General features: G+C 42.8%; 1 protein-coding gene across 1 annotated transcript in view; it reads left to right on the top strand.

Moving 5' to 3' along the window:
- Positions 1-19892, top strand: part of BEND5 (BEN domain containing 5) — a 736551-nt gene that overhangs the window by 559883 nt on the left and 156776 nt on the right. Inside the window, exon 7 of the mRNA XM_083742456.1 lies at positions 3785-3874. Within this exon, the coding sequence (XP_083598582.1) occupies positions 3785-3874 (90 nt within the window). The remainder of the gene's footprint in view (positions 1-3784; positions 3875-19892) is intronic.

The raw sequence follows: 19892 nt of genomic DNA, 5'->3' as shown, positions 1-19892 counted from the left end.
ATTTCCTTGCATTAGGACCAGAAATGTTTTATTTTTATTAGCCCAAACTTTACCTTTTTATGAAGACACAAGGGCGCAATAAAATTAGCGTGCAAATATAATGCCCAATTTGCATTTCCCCCCTATGGTCAGCAGAAAAAAGTGAAAGAAAATCAATTGTCTATTAGGTCAACAGCATACACATCAAGAGCTCAAATTAGATCATTGTAATGGCTCTAATTTTCAGACTGCCAGATTAATATGAAATGGTTGGAATCCACCTCACTTTCACAGGAACATTTGAATTTCAGCAGGGAACACAAACCGCCATGGGTTTTCTGTTTTGAATGCCTATCCTCAAATATCTGGGATGGCAGATTCAATGACATGTTCTGAATGCATAATGAGTATTAGCATTGTTAGTGCAACCAGACAATATTATTTTTCTGATTGGATTGAAAGCCCGTCAGCTCTATCTTTTGGCTAGCTCTCAGCGTGATAACAACACAGCAGAGAAATGAAACTAAATGAAAACAAACACCCGGTAATTCTACATATTTCTATCTGTAATGAAAGGTCATTTCTGCAACTGTGTCACCATTTCACTTTGGCAGATGGACAACCCGATCTTCTCAGTACATCTGCATAGCATGGGTTGCCAGTGCCCGGGGCTGTGCAGTGGGTGGGGAGGGAAATGGTGTGTGCACATTCAACAGCCTAACGGGCATCTGCGTCACTCAGGAAATTACAACCACAGAGATAAGAAAAGAAGAGCTGTTACGTTGTCTAGAGAGGTCACTTCCTGGTTTGCATGGAGAAGCTGTTTTCAACGGACCCCAGCAACAGAAGCGTGCAGCTGCATTGAGGCAGCACCGGGTGTTACGCCCCTAACAATGTTGGGGCCCCTAACAATGTTGCACCCAGGGCAGCCACCCCTGTGCCCCTCCCCCATGCTATTGCATCTGAAGGCCCCATGGCATGAAGGAGGCAGATTCAGGCAGTCAGCAGAGCAGTCTGAGGGTCAATCTGTTATTGATGTGTCATCTTTCTTGAATAGCGGAGCTGAAGTGTGTGTGTGTGTGTGTGTGTGTGTGTTGTTCTGTACTGACAAGTGGCACAAAACAAAAACATTTCCTTTCTGTCTTTTCTCTCTCGTCCACATCTCCTTCCACGTTTTATAAATATCTTGTACATTCCAGCATCTACCTATCACATTTCTTATCTTCCTTCATTTTCTCGCAGCCTGGCTACTGTCCCAAAATAGAAAGGATGTGTTATCTTACACTGAAGTCAATAAAAGAGACGATTCCCCCACCTGCCCCAACAGATATACCACTAACAGTAAAGACAAGACTATATACAGTATCATTTATTTTATCCTGAGTTCTGTTTCTTGGTAGCAACATTGTCGCTTCCTCATTTTTTTCATTTAAAGGTGTTATAGCCAGTGAGAAATGTTATTGCTTCATATATAAGAATAGTGAATACACACACACACACACACACACACTTTTGACATTTAAGACACATGGTGGAGGAAAAGGTTAGAGAAGATACATAACATGCTAAAACATTTCAATACTTGGAAATGTGTATAACTGGGCGTGAAGTTGTAAAATATGTTTTATTAACTGAGTGACTGATTTCCAAAAAAAATATCTGGTAGTGTGTATTCGCTAATGCTACTTGAACTGCCCCACCATGTTAATGAGGGAAAACATGCATAAACTTCATACCTGATATTTTCTAGTTTCAAAATTTCTGTTTATTTTTACATGTTTTTTGGCCTTGAATGTTCCCGCCACACTTGCCATACCCCTCCTGCCACACCACTGTGGTGTGCCACACCCTTTGAGAACCACTGCTTGTCTACCCTGGTGCAGCACTGAAAGCCAGGTGGGCACAGTTGGGTAAGGTCAGGCCCACCCAGTTCACCCACCCAAGTCTCAGTAATGCAAGCCAGATCCCATATCTATCCAAGTGTGGTAAAATTTGTCTTCCCTGGTTGCTATTTTCTTCCATCTTATATTGTGTAAGAAGAGCAGATATTTCCCCTTTTAAAGTTACCGTTAAAGGGGATGTGCTAAAGGAAATGTGTTTTGAGAAATCCATTATTAGACTGCCCCAGTTCTTTCCTGCTCCCCCCCCCCCCGCAAACAAGGCTGCAAAGCAGAGATCCGATCCGATCACTAGAGCAGTGCCAATGGCAGGGTCCATGCCCCTACACCATTTTCCTGATCACATAGGTCTCATCTTATTAGCCCTGTATTACAGTTTGGCAGCTATATAATGCACACCTATGTCACGGTTTCCATACTAAGTGTAAATTAATAGAATGTAGAATGATATACATTATTTAATGGAGCACAGCAGAAAACATAATAAAAAGTAAGAGAAACAAAAACTGTGGCACATGTTACCAACTGATTGTTATTTAACATAATTCTCTCTCTCTCCTCTCTCTCTCTCTCTCTCTCTCTCTCTCTCTCTCTCTCTCTCTCTCTCTCTCTTTAACAGTTTGTAGCTTCAGAAACTACAGTTTCTACCTCTCACCTTGTATAGTTCATGGCTAATTCATCTCCACCCTTCTTCATCACTCTGTGCTAATCCTGATGGCACTGGTTGATCATCAGTTTTTTGCTGATATTATTATGTTCCTTTCTGCTGCTTCTCATTTTTCTTCTAGAGACAGGGTTGACCCCACCAGCTGCTGCTTTTGTCAGAAACATTCTCTTGAAAGATTTCTCTGCCTCTAGGGCTCAAATTTGCACCAGAGATGTGTGATGTTAGCACATCAAAGACCAAATAAATGGTTGGACTACAGGCTAAGCAGTTGTAGGACTTCCTAAGAGACTAAAAGAATACAAGAGAAGAGAGTATTTCCAGGGCTGTTTGGCTAATTTCTTCTGGAGAAGAACTGAAAATGTATTGATAAGTGTTGTTGTTTTCTTTCGGATTTTCAGGCTTCTGACTGACAGAGGCTGGAACAACCATTTCTATTAAAAATAAAAACAATTAAATATGACTTTCCTTTCATAGTTCTGTGAATACGACTATCCAGTAGGTTGCCTTGCGGCAATATCTGGCCAGAGCCTGGGACTTAACAGAAGAGTGTTAATAGCCCACAAAATGTTTCTATGAGAACTAATTGTTAGCTAGGGCTTGCTTTCTTTTTTCCACCTGGAACTCAGTTCTGCCACCTCTCAGGTGGGCACCATTACCATTATAAGAGAACATGCGAGGTGAGTCCCGGCTCCTCTTTTTCTAGAAAAATAGTGCTGTTGTTAGCCATTCTCTTTTTAATGGCTTAGAAATATCTGGATTTTTTTCTACTCACATTTATTGCCCAGCAGCTAAAATCATGTTTGAATTGGTAAAAACAGAATATAAGGCCAGTGCAATTATTTGATGTACACTATGTGCTGTAACTCTCCAATGGTTTAACTTTACCGCCACCCCCCCCCCCCGCGCACCATGGCACACTCTTCTATTGTCTCTTGAGACAGAAGGATGCCAACTCAGTATGCATGGAGGAAAAGGGGGATAATTGGCATGTCTGCCTGTGCCCCCCCACTTCATCTCCATCAATTAGTGACCTATGTGTGTAGACTCCAACTGTGCAAGAAAAAAATAGGGACAGTCAAGATTTTTCTTTACAAATTTGAATCTCTTACATATCTGACGGTTCTGAAACTCCAATTCATTAAGATAAAATAAATAATGGGGGGAAACTATGCCCTGCATACAAGTACAAAATTTCAGAGTTGTTACTATCAATTTTTTGTCTCTTTGTTTTCCTCAACAGTAAACCTTCGTCCTGGAACAGAGCAGAAAGTTGTGTTTATTACAGCCCGTGTGCACCCTGGCGAAACTCCATCATCTTTTGTGTGCCAAGGTAAGTAGCTTCATATGATGGTGTTTGAAATGAAAGCTAGGAATGGGAACTTCTCATCTCTGCATTTGATACATCCATGGCCTTTAAGGTTCTTAGAGCATCTCCAACCCCTAATGCAGGTGTTCCTTGATTTTAAATTTTAAACAAAGTCTTAATAAGCACATTAATTAGCCGGAGGAATGATAAAACTCACATTTGTTCATACTTGAGAGCTTCCAGAAGCATCTGGCTGTCTGGATCTGCATGTAAACCAGCAAGGCTGTTATAATCTAGCACTGAATATTAACTGGAATGAAATAATGAAACATGTAAAAGGATAACCTGACCAAAAGGCCCCGAAGGAAGCTATGGTCTGTTTTTCAAGTTTTGACTCCGAAAGCATCAAAACTCTTTGTAACACAATAAAAGAACGAGAGCTGGAAATGTATATTGGAAATTTTCCTGTCTGCAGTTATGGTACATGCTTGACTTATTTGGGAATTCATGGATTGGAACTTGGTGAATTTCTATGTTCACTGAGCCATTCTGCTTAATGCCCCTTGCGAAACTGCCTCTTGTGTACCATTAGTATTGTAAGGGCTGATAAGGAATCAGAGTACCCCAACCCCTCTGGAAAAGTAGACTTAGATGCTGCTGTACCATTGATCACACAAAATGAAGGGCACAGCTGTATATTCAGAGGACTCAGTGACATACGTCTGAGAGCCTGTGACTGAAATGACATTGAACTGAATGAGAATTTCTACTGATTGCATTTTCAACTTTGCTTTGGGTTTAACTGATATAACGACAGAGGTTTTGCCATATCCATTCTATGTCTTACAATTGATTAGAGATGCACACAAAATTACCTGAGAACTGTAATAGATCTGATCTATAGATCATCTCTTCTCTGAGCAAATCTGGCTGAACAGCTGCCCAGTTATTATTGGTTACATACACCTAACAAATTAGACTCTCTCTCACACAGCCTCAGCATAATTAGGAGAGAGCTTTAGCCTGCTATCCTAGGCACATTTTCTTGTAAGCAAACCCTGTTGAGGGGTGTATGGGGTGTTAGGGAAGGGATAGTATCTCTGGCGGGGACTTGTCGTGGTCCCTCTGGGGTAGTTGGTCCACCTTTGATCCCTACCCAGCACTCAAGCTCTCACCTGTGGCTCCTAGAAGCTGTCAAAATGTGACAGCAGTCACACCCTGAGAATGGCTTCAACTGGCTTGCTAAACCAAGTGAGGGTTGCAGATGGATCTCAAGCCCTCAAACCCCTGCATGCGAAGACAGGCTCTGGCAGACGAGACCAGAAGTGGGTCCAGTGGTCAAGAAGGTGGTTACTGCATGTGCTATAGAAGTAAATGAGGGGCAGATGGGGCTCATCAACCTGGGAAGGTAGCATATCTGGGAGAAGGAAAACTCTTACGCTAAACCTCCACTGTCATTCAGGAGAAAGGCTTTGGGAGTAAATCCCAAGGAATAATTCATACCTGCTGCTTGCTTTGCAGGACATCTTGAAGAGAACAAAAGGCTAAGGATATTTATTTATTTATACATACATACATACATACATACATACATACATACATACATACCCCACCCATCTGGCTGGGTTTCCCCAGCCACTCTGGGAGGCTTCCAACAGAACACTAAAAGACAATAACCTATTAAACATTAAAAGCTTCCCTAAACAGGGCTGCCTTCAGATGTCTTCTAAAAGTCTGGTAGTGGTTGTTCTCTTTGACATCTGGTGGGAGGGTGTTCCACAGGGCGGCTGCCACTACTGTAAAGGCCCTCTGCCCTGGTTCCCTGTAACTTGGCTTCTCGCAGCGAGGGAACCACCAGAAGGCCCTCAGCGCTAGACCTCAGTGTCCAAGCAGAACGATGGAGGTGGAGACACTCCTTCAAGTATACCGGACTGAGTAAACCCTGCACAAATCCAGAGTGGAGTCAGTTGGATGGTATCTTGTACGCCTCCTTCCGAGAACCAAGCTGGTACCAAATGTATTGCTCTGCTTTCCTTTGGACTACATCAGTCAGGCTGAGGGTGTGTGTGTGTGTGTGTGTGTGTGTGTGTGTTGTTTTCTGGGCAGCCCAGGACCTCCACATACACACTTCCCAGGCTTGCGCTCTAAAGAGATGTCTTTACTAATGCAATAGATTACCCAGCATCGGATGAAGTCTGCCTCTAAATGCCTGTTGCTGTGAAGCACAACCAGGAGAGGGCTACTGCACTCCTGTACTGCTGGTGGACATAGGAATCTGGGAGATGAGTGCTGGATTAGATGGGTCTTTTGTCTGATCCAGCAGGACTCTTCTTACATTCTCTGTATTTTTATTCCAATATTTAACACCCAATTTCCAATACTAACCCAGGTTACACCCAGGTATGTTCTCTGTGATGTTCGTTTCTCCATTGCCTGACCTTAAGTGAAGTAGTCACATAGGAAATGTCCTCAGTTATCTTGATATTTGACCCGTGGATGATCTCCTTGCCTTGAGATCACTGCAATTTTTTATTTACTTCTTTCTTGTGTAAACAAAGCTCAGTCAGGAGTTAAAGATCTGATTGTATAATAAGTCCACTCTTTGGCTGTGTTCTTAAAGGCTTCTGTTTCTTCACATTTTCATGGCATGTAAATGAGGTCTCAACCCTTGTAAATCACAGCCTGCAGAAGAGCTTCATAGAATTACTAAATCTACTTTAGCAATTTCCCATTTCTAGTTTCATTGTTCCAGGCATTTTGTGTGTGAGAGAGAATACCACCTTTGCACCCTGGTCTTTTTACTGTAATGTATTCTGCATGGTTGTAATGCCCTCCCTACAACCTTGGAACATTTCTTTATCTGGGGGCGGAGGGGACAGAATATCCAATGGCTAGACACATATAGTTCATCTTCAGCTAAGCATAGTTTGACCTCCAAGAGACCTTGACGTTTTGTAAACTGCAAAATGAGCATGTATTCGGATGAGCAAGAGGGCAACAGCAAAACTGACATCTGGGATTGTAATATCTTAAAAGAGTGGAGCCAAAACGTGGCTTTTAGATCTCTTCTCATTACACAATTTAAGTGAATGTTCTCTCTCGCCAAACCAAGTTAAATCAAGTGGCGTGAAATGAAAATCTATTCAGTGCCAAACAGCAGGTTGAGCCTAATGTCTTTACTTTTAGTACATATCCTCTTTCCATTATGGTGGAGAAAGAACCTGAAACTTTCTAAGTAAGTTTGGATCCACTGGGGCTATGGATTTGGGAGGTGGGCACAGCATCTATTTAATGCATCTCATGCTAGGTGACCTGGATGTTCCATCATATACAGATGCTCACTCTTCCAACATGTAATGAAACGTCTAGTGATTACAATGTTTCTTTGTGTTCTGATGGTCTTGGGAATTTATTCCCTGGAAGAGTCCAATGTAGCCCCTCGAATGGGTGATGGTTTTCCAGCTCACTTCTCAGGGACTTAACCAATAAAATGATATTCCCATGAGCATAAATATAAGAGACCATTACTTTTCTCTACTATAGTCGCAAGAGATCTTTCTCTCTCTCAGCCCCCAATAATGTGACCTTTGGGAAATTGTAATACATGCAACTATGAACCATAGTTGCATGTGCCTGAGTTTGGGAACTTAGGAAACTTGTTCTGTGCTACAGTAGTGAAAATAGCAAATTTCTTTAAAATGCCATTTTGCATTTTTGTTCAGGTAATTTGAATGGTCTTTAATTACCTGTTTATTCTCCAATAAATTTTCAGGCAATATACATATATGGATATATAAAAAAACACTAGCTTGAATTTGAATTTAATTTTAGAGTTGAATTTAATTTTAGGGAGTAATTAAGGAGCAGAGATGCCCAGAGGTTTTTTCACTTGTGTGTGTGTGTGTGTGTGTGTGTGTGTGTGTGTGTATGTACATACATACACATCTATATGATCAATCCAATCACAGTCTGTCGTTCTATTTCCTCCACCTTTAGCTACTTAAAAAAAAAAGTCTTTTATCTGTGTTCAGCAGCAGGAATAGCACTAGGATTTAATAGTAAGTTCTAAAACAGACCAATAGCTTCCTATCTATGAGTAAACCCAGCAAATAGGCCAGACAAAAGATGGCAATAGGTGATGGGGCCTTGACTGAAGAGATAGGATCATTGCAGATTTAGATTTCATTTTTTGTGAAACATTTCCATTTCTCTAGCGGATTAGACAGTCCCCTATGGGGAAAAAGAACTGAATTAACTATTTTTCTACCTGTGGGCCTGCTGTAATCTTAAAATGATGGTATCTGCGGATTGAGATATGAAAGTAAATTTGGCTCAATACCCTCTGTGCAGCTCTCTGACCTGAAACGCCCACAAAGATGCAGACACTATGCTTCTTGCTATAATCCAGTGATACCACCACCGGGAGATGTTGCTTAAACAGCATTTCAAATATTCAGTAGCAGATAAGTCTACGTACTGTTCACCCGTATGAACTCCTGCTATGAAAGTTTGTTAGAACTGTTCCATGATCCTTCATTTCCAACTATAAGAGACCCAACTGAAGTAACCTCTACTGTTGCATGGCAATGTGTTCCAGCATGCGTACTCGATAGCAAGACATTGTAAAGCCATTTTCAACAATATTAGATTCACACAATATTAGCATTAAAAACCAGTATAGCAGCCTCCTTAATTGTGCTCAACAGCCTGATAGTCCAGGTAAATTTGTTGGGAAGGTAGATAGCAGAGCTACTTGGGAAAGGTACTTTATATTCATGGCACCGTCACTTAAAAGGCTGTCTCTGAGACCTCATGATATATGGTATACCACCCTATATAGGATGAGACCTGGAGCAAGTCTTCTCCAGGTGAATTCAACTGCTAGGAGGGATGTTTGGGACAAGGTGTTTGCTAAGGTATGCTGTAGTATCACCATGTATGAGGGTAATCATTGAAGGCCCATATTCTCAGTATTCTCATGACCTTTAGAACACCATACCAGGGGCGCCCAAACTTTTTCAAAGAGGGCCAGATTTGATGAAGTCAATGTCTGTGAGGGCCGACCGAAGTTGTTGAACTTTTTTTTAAAGATTGAGCTTGTTGAGATTTTTGACCCCAATAAATAAACTGCCACAGTGGCCAGATAAAACCAGCCAGGGGGCTGAATTAGGCCCCCAAAACAGACTTTCGACATGCCTGCTACCATACACCTGGGAGCAAAAGACTTGAGATTCATTTCACATGCTCCTTTGATGTAGTAAAAGTATCATGCCTCCATGATAGCATACCAAATTTGCATGGTGAATATGTTTGAATGCAGCCTCGCTGGTGAGAGCAGATATTAGCCACATCACTTCAGATGTTCCAGATTTTCACCATGGGGCATGCCCCCAATTCTGGTGTAAGATATTTTGCTGCTGGAAGTAACACCCAAAATGGCGCACACACACACACACACCCGCCTCCAGGCTGCTGGGGCAAATATTAAATAAAACCTTCCTACCCCATTCTTGCATTAGTTTGTGCCCATTGGGAGGGGGCATTTGTTTGGAGACTGTAGCATGCAACCTTTTTACCTAAAGGGGGGGGGGATCAGCTTCCCGGTAGATATTTCAAGCTCATGGCACCCTACCTCTCAGCTGCCATGATTATGAGACTTGCTTCTGGGAAGCTGTAGTTATCTCCATGGAAACCACACTTTACACTTTCCATGGGAATGCCACCTGATGACATTCACAGAAGACCTTGAATGTCTGAACCAGCAAGATATGTCAGTACTGTGGCATACTAAGATTTTATTTTTGCGCTAAAGATTAGGAACTTTCCCTTTCTTTGGATTAGTCCAAGCTATTTATTTGGCCTCACAAAGAAAAAAATGGTCCCCCCCCCTCTTTGTGAGGTCAAAGTTTGCACCATTCAGCATGCCCACTTGGTGTTTGTCCACTGTGGTACCCCTTAAATTGGTATATATTCTTGATTTTCTTTTACCACAACAGCTGATGCACAACTTTAAAAGCTGCCATTGGTTCCTTCTTTCTTTATTTTTTGAAGCAACTGATATAAATAATGCTAATTTCCACAGTAGCTATCATTAATATGAGCTCAGTTTCATAATGAGAAAATGGTTTCAGGGTGGGGTTGTTCCCAGATTTCACATATGGTGGGGTAGAGTGATATGAGCTGGGTTAATGATTTTGGTGTCCAGCCATGGTTACCTTCTGAAAAAGCATTTTTTCCATTTACCTTCAATAGTTTTTGAGATTTCCCCCGCAACTGATATTAATCTTGCTAGTCTATAGTTTCCTGCTTTGTCTGTTGACCCTTTGTTCTTTGCCTGCCCTGGCACAGTTCAGCTGAATTGATTTTTATTTTTATTTGGTTTCAGTTCTTTTCTTTCTAAATTGCCCTCCACTTGCTTCCTGCTCTCCCTGGATATCTCCACACAGTGCTGTGAGAAGTGGCATTCATGTGTGACTGTGACCCAGCCACTGGAAACGGTTCCTTGTTGGGAGGCCATAGCTGTGTAATGTCTCCATTTATAAACTGGTAAAGAACTCTTGTAACAGCAGTGATGAAAACAGCCTTACAGACAGGCAGCCTTGAGTTGCTGTCTGGCACAAATGGTGTATATATCAGGCATGGAGTTATGCTTCGCTTGAGTGTTCCTAGTCTTTTATATTTCCTTACATCATCATTATCATCGTTTTATTATTTATATGCTGCCCATCTGACTGGGTTGCCCTAGCCACCCTGAGCAGCTTCCAACAAAATACTAAAAGCACAAAAAACCTCAAACATTAAAAACATCCCTAGCCTTCAGATACCTTCTAAAAGTCAGGTAGTTATTTCCTTGACACCTGATGGGAGGGCATTACACAAGGCAGGCGTCAATACCGAGAAGGATAGATCTGATTTCTCATTCATCATTGTGTTCCTACTTTCTTTCTTCTTTGCCCTCGCTCATCGGTTTTTAGCCTTCTTTGCTCCTTTCTAAGACCAAACCAGACCTAATACTAAATGTGTAACTTGCTGGTGCATGTTTTGTTTTTCAGTTGTCAGTAGCAGCCATAGGGTTTTATCAAAGTTGCAGCATTTGATCTTTTCTTGTTTTACTGTTGTATTAACTGTTTTGATTAATTGTATGGATTACATACCACTTTGTGATGTGACTGCCCCCTAAATGATGCAGAAGTCTTTTGAATAAAGAAAAAGAGGTGAGAGTCAGGTGTAACCTGAGGTTCAGTTAAAATTATCCTTGTGGCTGCTTTAATAACACATATTTGTGAAATAGCACTGAAATGAAAGCACTTTAATGCAAATTTTAAAATTTGATTTAAAATAGGCATTCTACTAAGTCTATTTACTTTATTAGATATATATACCACCCTTCCTCAAAATATTTCAGGGTGGTTCACAAGATAAAAATACAATATAAAACCACAAATAAGTAATCAAACCAAAAACACCGAAACAATAGGCCCCCCACATATTTAAAAGGCTGTAGAATATTAATCAGCCCCGAGTGCTCACTGGAAGGACAGATCGTGAAGCTGAGGCTCCAGTACTTTGGCCACCTCATGAGAAGAGAAGACTCCCTGGAAAAGACCCTGATGTTGGGAAAGATGGAGGGCACAAGGAGAAGGGGACGGCAGAGGGCAAGATGGTTGGACAGTGCTCTCAAAGCTACCAGCATGAGTTTGACCAAACTGCGGGAGGCAGTGGAAGACAGGAGTGCCTGGCGTGCTCTGGTCCATGGGGTCATGAAGAGTCGGACACGACTAAATGACTAAACAACAACAACAGAATATTAATCACCCAAATATTAATCATGTTGAAGAGGAACATTTTTGCCTGGTGCCTAAAGATATATAACGAAGGTGCCAGATGAACCACCTTGGGGAGAGCATTCCACAAAAACACTAAATGATGTGGTATAGTGCATCACAACTCACCCACTTGACTCACTATGTGTGTGGAACACAGCAGGCTGCATACACACAAAAAGAGCTGCACCCAAAAGTGTGGGAAGCCTGGTACAATTCTGCCTGTTGCTTACAGTGGAAGACAAATGGCTGGATAGTACTAAAACAATCTGGACCCACCTCTGGCCTGCTGAAGTGAGAAAGCAGCAGCTGCGCAACATGCAAGATGTGACAGAATTGTAAGCTTGCTGTTTTTTTACTTTAAAGGTTTTTTAGATCACCTTTCAGGTGACACTTCCAAGGTAGCTAACGATCACTGCAACAGTTAAAAATAAAAAATAAAATTCACACTCACAATTAAACTATAGCTAACAAACACATATAAAAGCATTAATAAAGCAAGATAGATAGAAATGAATGTATTAATTCAAACCCCATGAGAATAAAATCACCTTGAGCAGGTGCTGAAAAGTTAATAAAGTCAGCACCAGCTAAGTCTCACTGGAGCTATTCTGTTACAGCCAGGCCTGGGGGTCAAATCAAATCAAATCAAATCAAATCCCTTTATTGGCATCACAATATAAAACATTTCAAGTCACTGGGATAATTAAAACAACAAGGGTGAAGCTGTCGAGGGTCATATCGGGGGTCTTTCTTGCCCCTGTCCACTTTTAGCATCCATGTACTGGATTGACTTCTCAAGACATAAGCACAAGGAAACATCTGTTGCTATATATTGTGTGAGACAAGGCCATTTTGTAAAGCAAACAAACAAAACCTCTATTTTCTCCACCAGTTATTATCATGAGCTTTACAGTCCCTGACATACCAATGCTTCTACAGTGATATATATATATATATATATATATTTGCTTTCGTAGATTTTCACGGGTACAGGAATGCAGGTTTTGGTGTCCTCGGGTGTCTTCCCGTGTAAAAGTTGGGGTGTCTAGGCGACGTTTCGACGAGGTCTCACTCGTCATCTTCAGGCTGGTGCTTTCGGCTTCTTGTTACTGGAACAGAGCGGGATCTCAATGTTTGAGTTCCTATAAATACTGTAGAGGGGGTGTGGTGTCTAGCCTCCAATGTTCTGGGCAGAGAGGAAGTTCCCAGGCTAGTGTGCCTTTTCTTCTTTTGTTCCTTAATTACTTGAGAGATACCTTGAGTGATTTCTTGAGTGATATCCTGAGTACCACTTAGGTGGGTCATTAGGTGTGGATTAGTTGCTAAAGTCTTTGTGTCTTGACCTCTTGAACTTTGTGAAGAGTTTTCCTGAGAAGATGGCTGTATTGCACTTAGTTGTGCTTTGGCTTGGCTTCGTGTATAGGGGCGAGCTGTGGTTTTGTGGCTTGTGTCAGCCAGATCTGTGTAGGGATTGCAGGGGGGTGCAGCATCCGGAGGTGCCACCATGGATTGGCTACTGGATGGTGTCAGTAATTCATCTGTGGAGAGGGTCTGGGTTTGGGTCTGGTGTGGTTGATTGGTGTTGGCGTTCTGTGTGCCTCTGGATCTGGTGTCAGTTTTTGTGGGGAGGGCTAATTTCCAGATGTCTGGCAAGCGGGATGTGTCGTCACGCTTGTTCATGTTGTGAGGGTGTTTCTCTATCTCGATGGCTTCCATGATTATTCTCTTGTGGTGAAACACATGTGGTGAAACACATGAAAGAAACAGGACACGAAATTAATTTTGCAGATTCCAAATTGCTCTTTAACACGGAACATCACCACAAGAGAATAATCATGGAAGCCATCGAGATAGAGAAACACCCTCACAACATGAACAAGCGTGACGACACATCCCGCTTGCCAGACATCTGGAAATTAGCCCTCCCCACAAAAACTGACACCAGATCCAGAGGCACACAGAACGCCAACACCAATCAACCACACCAGACCCAAAATATATATATGCAGGTTTTGGTGTCCTCGGGTGTCTTCCCGTGTAAAAGTTGGGGTGTCTAGGCGACGTTTCGACGAGGTCTCACTCGTCATCTTCAGGCTGGTGCTTTCGGCTTCTTGTTACTGGAACAGAGCGGGATCTCAATGTTTGAGTTCCTATAAATACTGTAGAGGGGGTGTGGTGTCTAGCCTCCAATGTTCTGGGCAGAGAGGAAGTTCCCAGGCTAGTGTGCCTTTTCTTCTTTTGTTCCTTAATTACTTGAGAGATACCTTGAGTGATTTCTTGAGTGATATCCTGAGTACCACTTAGGTGGGTCATTAGGTGTGGATTAGTTGCTAAAGTCTTTGTGTCTTGACCTCTTGAACTTTGTGAAGAGTTTTCCTGAGAAGATGGCTGTATTGCACTTAGTTGTGCTTTGGCTTGGCTTCGTGTATAGGGGCGAGCTGTGGTTTTGTGGCTTGTGTCAGCCAGATCTGTGTAGGGATTGCAGGGGGGTGCAGCATCCGGAGGTGCCACCATGGATTGGCTACTGGATGGTGTCAGTAATTCATCTGTGGAGAGGGTCTGGGTTTGGGTCTGGTGTGGTTGATTGGTGTTGGCGTTCTGTGTGCCTCTGGATCTGGTGTCAGTCTTTGTGGGGAGGGCTAATTTCCAGATGTCTGGCAAGCGGGATGTGTCGTCACGCTTGTTCATGTTGTGAGGGTGTTTCTCTATCTCGATGGCTTCCATGATTATTCTCTTGTGGTGATGTTCCGTGTTAAAGAGCAATTTGGAATCTGCAAAATTAATTTCGTGTCCTGTTTCTTTCATGTGTTGGAAAAGAGAGGAAGTTTTTTCTTCTTTTTTGACGGCATTCTTGTGTTCTGCGATACGTGCATTTATTCGTCTGTTTGTTTGTCCAATGTACGTGGCTGGGCAGACTTTGCAGGGTATTTCATAGATCCCTTGGTTTTCCAACTGGATTTTATCCTTGGGGTTTCTGAGGATATTGGCTATTTTTTGGTTGGTGCAAAAGGCTGTTTTGATATTGTGTTTATGGAGGATTTTGCTAATTTTATCTGTAGTGCCCTTGATATAAGGAAGGAGGGCCATGCCATTGTTTTCTTCTGTGTCTTGGTTTTTGGGGGGTGTTTCCTTTTGGATTAGCTTCGTAATCCTGTTTTGCTGGTATCCATTGGCAATTAACACATTTGAGAGATTCTGTAACTCAGTTGTCAAGTGGTCTTTGTCAGCCAGGCGTTTGGTTCTGGAGATGAGAGTCTTGGCTACGGAGTTTATTTGTGCAGGGTGGTGGTGTGATTGTGCATGTAAGTAGCGGTTGGTGTGTGTTTTTTTCTGGTAGATAGTGTGTCCTAGGGAGCCATCAGGTTTTTTGTAGATTAGGACGTCAAGGAAGGGAAGTTGGTTGTTGGCTTCTATTTCCATAGTGAATTGTATTTTGGGGTGTAAGTTGTTGAGATGTGTGAGGAAGCTATCCAGTTTTTCTTTCCCGTGTGGCCAAATTACAAAGGTGTCGTCAACATATCTGAGCCAAAGTTTGGGTTTGTGTTCTGACTTGTCTAAAGCATTGGTTTCAAAGTGTTCCATGTACAGGTTTGCGATGACCGGTGAGAGGGGTGATCCCATAGGTGCTCCTTCTATCTGTTTGTATCTTTGTCCATTGTCGATGAAGTACGTGTTGGTTAGGCAGTGGTTGGTCAGGTCCAAGATGTATTCGGGGGGATTGTATTTGTTTTGAATAGCTGTCAAGGCTTCATTAATGGGCACTTGTGTGAAGAGAGATACAACATCGAAGCTCACAAGTAGGTCATTAGGATGTAGGTTTTGCTTCTTTATTGTTTCTATGAACTGGAAGGAGTTTGGTACGTGTGAAGAGATGGATTCTGCATAGGGCTGAAGTTGCTTGGCGAGAAATTTAGCGAGATTTTGTAGAGGTGAGCCTATGGAGCTGACTATTGGTCTGAGTGGTGTTCCTTCTTTGTGTATCTTGGGGAGGCCGTAGAGTTTGGGGCATCTGGATGATTTTTCTCTGGGGATGATTCTTAGCTGGATTTCTTCACTGATAGGAGAGGCTTTTATTTTGGATTTGGTGGTTTTTTCCAGATAGGTGGTGGGATCTGTTTTTATAGGTTTGTAGGCAGGATCTTGGAGTAGCTTTGATAGTTTTGCTTGGTAGTCCGATGTGTTCATCACCACTGTGGCATTACCTTTGTCTGCTGGGAGAATGATTATGTTGTTGTCTTTCCTCAGGTTGGTGAGTGCTTTCTGTTCTTCTTTGTGTAAATTGCTTCTGGGTGGTTTGCTGGAGCAGAGGATGTTGGTGACTTCAAGTCTGATTTTATTGGCTTCATCTGGGTTGAATTTGGTTAGGCTAGCTTCGACTCCGCATATGATGTTTTCCGTGGGGATGCGTCTCGGGGCGACTGCAAAGTTGAAACCTTTGGAGAGTACTTTGGTTTCAGTTGTGGTGAGGATCCTGTCTGATATGTTATGTACTGTTTGTTTCATGGGTTGCTGTGGAGGGTGGCCGGGCTTCTGGCGTTTCTCTAGTTTGTGGAGTTTGTTGGTGTGTGTGTCTGTCTTATGTGAGGTCTCCGTTTCAGCTCTCCAGACGGCTAGTTGTTTGCATTTGTCCCAGAGTGCAGGGTGGATTTTGTTACAGAGTTTGAGGTGAAGAGTGAGTAGATCTTTGTTGGTTTGGTCTAGTAGGTATCTTTTCTTGTGTAGTTCGTTTCTGATTAGGGATAGTTCAGTTCGTTTCAGGATCCTTTCGGTGGCTGGGGTTTTAGAATGGAATTTAAGTTGGAAGCATGTGGGAATTAATTTGTTGTCTCGGCAGTTGCGTAGGAACAAGAGATCACATAAGATGGTGGCTCTTCGGACTTCTAGTTTCTCGTAGGTTCTTGTCAGCTGGAAGGTTTCCTCCCCGTAGAGGTAAGATATTTGCTTTCGTAGATTTTCACGGGTACAGGAATGCAGGTTTTGGTGTCCTCGGGTGTCTTCCCGTGTAAAAGTTGGGGTGTCTAGGCGACGTTTCGACGAGGTCTCACTCGTCATCTTCAGGCTGGTGCTTTCGGCTTCTTGTTACTGGAACAGAGCGGGATCTCAATGTTTGAGTTCCTATAAATACTGTAGAGGGGGTGTGGTGTCTAGCCTCCAATGTTCTGGGCAGAGAGGAAGTTCCCAGGCTAGTGTGCCTTTTCTTCTTTTGTTCCTTAATTACTTGAGAGATACCTTGAGTGATTTCTTGAGTGATATCCTGAGTACCACTTAGGTGGGTCATTAGGTGTGGATTAGTTGCTAAAGTCTTTGTGTCTTGACCTCTTGAACTTTGTGAAGAGTTTTCCTGAGAAGATGGCTGTATTGCACTTAGTTGTGCTTTGGCTTGGCTTCGTGTATAGGGGCGAGCTGTGGTTTTGTGGCTTGTGTCAGCCAGATCTGTGTAGGGATTGCAGGGGGGTGCAGCATCCGGAGGTGCCACCATGGATTGGCTACTGGATGGTGTCAGTAATTCATCTGTGGAGAGGGTCTGGGTTTGGGTCTGGTGTGGTTGATTGGTGTTGGCGTTCTGTGTGCCTCTGGATCTGGTGTCAGTCTTTGTGGGGAGGGCTAATTTCCAGATGTCTGGCAAGCGGGATGTGTCGTCACGCTTGTTCATGTTGTGAGGGTGTTTCTCTATCTCGATGGCTTCCATGATTATTCTCTTGTGGTGATGTTCCGTGTTAAAGAGCAATTTGGAATCTGCAAAATTAATTTCGTGTCCTGTTTCTTTCATGTGTTGGAAAAGAGAGGAAGTTTTTTCTTCTTTTTTGACGGCATTCTTGTGTTCTGCGATACGTGCATTTATTCGTCTGTTTGTTTGTCCAATGTACGTGGCTGGGCAGACTTTGCAGGGTATTTCATAGATCCCTTGGTTTTCCAACTGGATTTTATCCTTGGGGTTTCTGAGGATATTGGCTATTTTTTGGTTGGTGCAAAAGGCTGTTTTGATATTGTGTTTATGGAGGATTTTGCTAATTTTATCTGTAGTGCCCTTGATATAAGGAAGGAGGGCCATGCCATTGTTTTCTTCTGTGTCTTGGTTTTTGGGGGGTGTTTCCTTTTGGATTAGCTTCGTAATCCTGTTTTGCTGGTATCCATTGGCAATTAACACATTTGAGAGATTCTGTAACTCAGTTGTCAAGTGGTCTTTGTCAGCCAGGCGTTTGGTTCTGGAGATGAGAGTCTTGGCTACGGAGTTTATTTGTGCAGGGTGGTGGTGTGATTGTGCATGTAAGTAGCGGTTGGTGTGTGTTTTTTTCTGGTAGATAGTGTGTCCTAGGGAGCCATCAGGTTTTTTGTAGATTAGGACGTCAAGGAAGGGAAGTTGGTTGTTGGCTTCTATTTCCATAGTGAATTGTATTTTGGGGTGTAAGTTGTTGAGATGTGTGAGGAAGCTATCCAGTTTTTCTTTCCCGTGTGGCCAAATTACAAAGGTGTCGTCAACATATCTGAGCCAAAGTTTGGGTTTGTGTTCTGACTTGTCTAAAGCATTGGTTTCAAAGTGTTCCATGTACAGGTTTGCGATGACCGGTGAGAGGGGTGATCCCATAGGTGCTCCTTCTATCTGTTTGTATCTTTGTCCATTGTGGATGAAGTACGTGTTGGTTAGGCAGTGGTTGGTCAGGTCCAAGATGTATTCGGGGGGATTGTATTTGTTTTGAATAGCTGTCAAGGCTTCATTAATGGGCACTTGTGTGAAGAGAGATACAACATCCAGAACCAAACGCCTGGCTGACAAAGACCACTTGACAACTGAGTTACAGAATCTCTCAAATGTGTTAATTGCCAATGGATACCAGCAAAACAGGATTACGAAGCTAATCCAAAAGGAAACACCCCCCAAAAACCAAGACACAGAAGAAAACAATGGCATGGCCCTCCTTCCTTATATCAAGGGCACTACAGATAAAATTAGCAAAATCCTCCATAAACACAATATCAAAACAGCCTTTTGCACCAACCAAAAAATAGCCAATATCCTCAGAAACCCCAAGGATAAAATCCAGTTGGAAAACCAAGGGATCTATGAAATACCCTGCAAAGTCTGCCCAGCCACGTACATTGGACAAACAAACAGACGAATAAATGCACGTATCGCAGAACACAAGAATGCCGTCAAAAAAGAAGAAAAAACTTCCTCTCTTTTCCAACACATGAAAGAAACAGGACACGAAATTAATTTTGCAGATTCCAAATTGCTCTTTAACACGGAACATCACCACAAGAGAATAATCATGGAAGCCATCGAGATAGAGAAACACCCTCACAACATGAACAAGCGTGACGACACATCCCGCTTGCCAGACATCTGGAAATTAGCCCTCCCCACAAAGACTGACACCAGATCCAGAGGCACACAGAACGCCAACACCAATCAACCACACCAGACCCAAACCCAGACCCTCTCCACAGATGAATTACTGACACCATCCAGTAGCCAATCCATGGTGGCACCTCCGGATGCTGCACCCCCCTGCAATCCCTACACAGATCTGGCTGACACAAGCCACAAAACCACAGCTCGCCCCTATACACGAAGCCAAGCCAAAGCACAACTAAGTGCAATACAGCCATCTTCTCAGGAAAACTCTTCACAAAGTTCAAGAGGTCAAGACACAAAGACTTTAGCAACTAATCCACACCTAATGACCCACCTAAGTGGTACTCAGGATATCACTCAAGAAATCACTCAAGGTATCTCTCAAGTAATTAAGGAACAAAAGAAGAAAAGGCACACTAGCCTGGGAACTTCCTCTCTGCCCAGAACATTGGAGGCTAGACACCACACCCCCTCTACAGTATTTATAGGAACTCAAACATTGAGATCCCGCTCTGTTCCAGTAACAAGAAGCCGAAAGCACCAGCCTGAAGATGACGAGTGAGACCTCGTCGAAACGTCGCCTAGACACCCCAACTTTTACACGGGAAGACACCCGAGGACACCAAAACCTGCATTCCTGTACCCGTGAAAATCTACGAAAGCATATATATATATATATATATATGCAGGTTTTGGTGTCCTCGGGTGTCTTCCCGTGTAAAAGTTGGGGTGTCTAGGCGACGTTTCGACGAGGTCTCACTCGTCATCTTCAGGCTGGTGCTTTCGGCTTCTTGTTACTGGAACAGAGCGGGATCTCAATGTTTGAGTTCCTATAAATACTGTAGAGGGGGTGTGGTGT

Source organism: Podarcis gaigeae (assembly GCF_964106915.1).
Source record: "Podarcis gaigeae genome assembly, chromosome: 6".
NCBI lineage: Eukaryota > Metazoa > Chordata > Lepidosauria > Squamata > Lacertidae > Podarcis > Podarcis gaigeae.
This window is presented reverse-complemented; position numbering and strand designations above follow the sequence as displayed.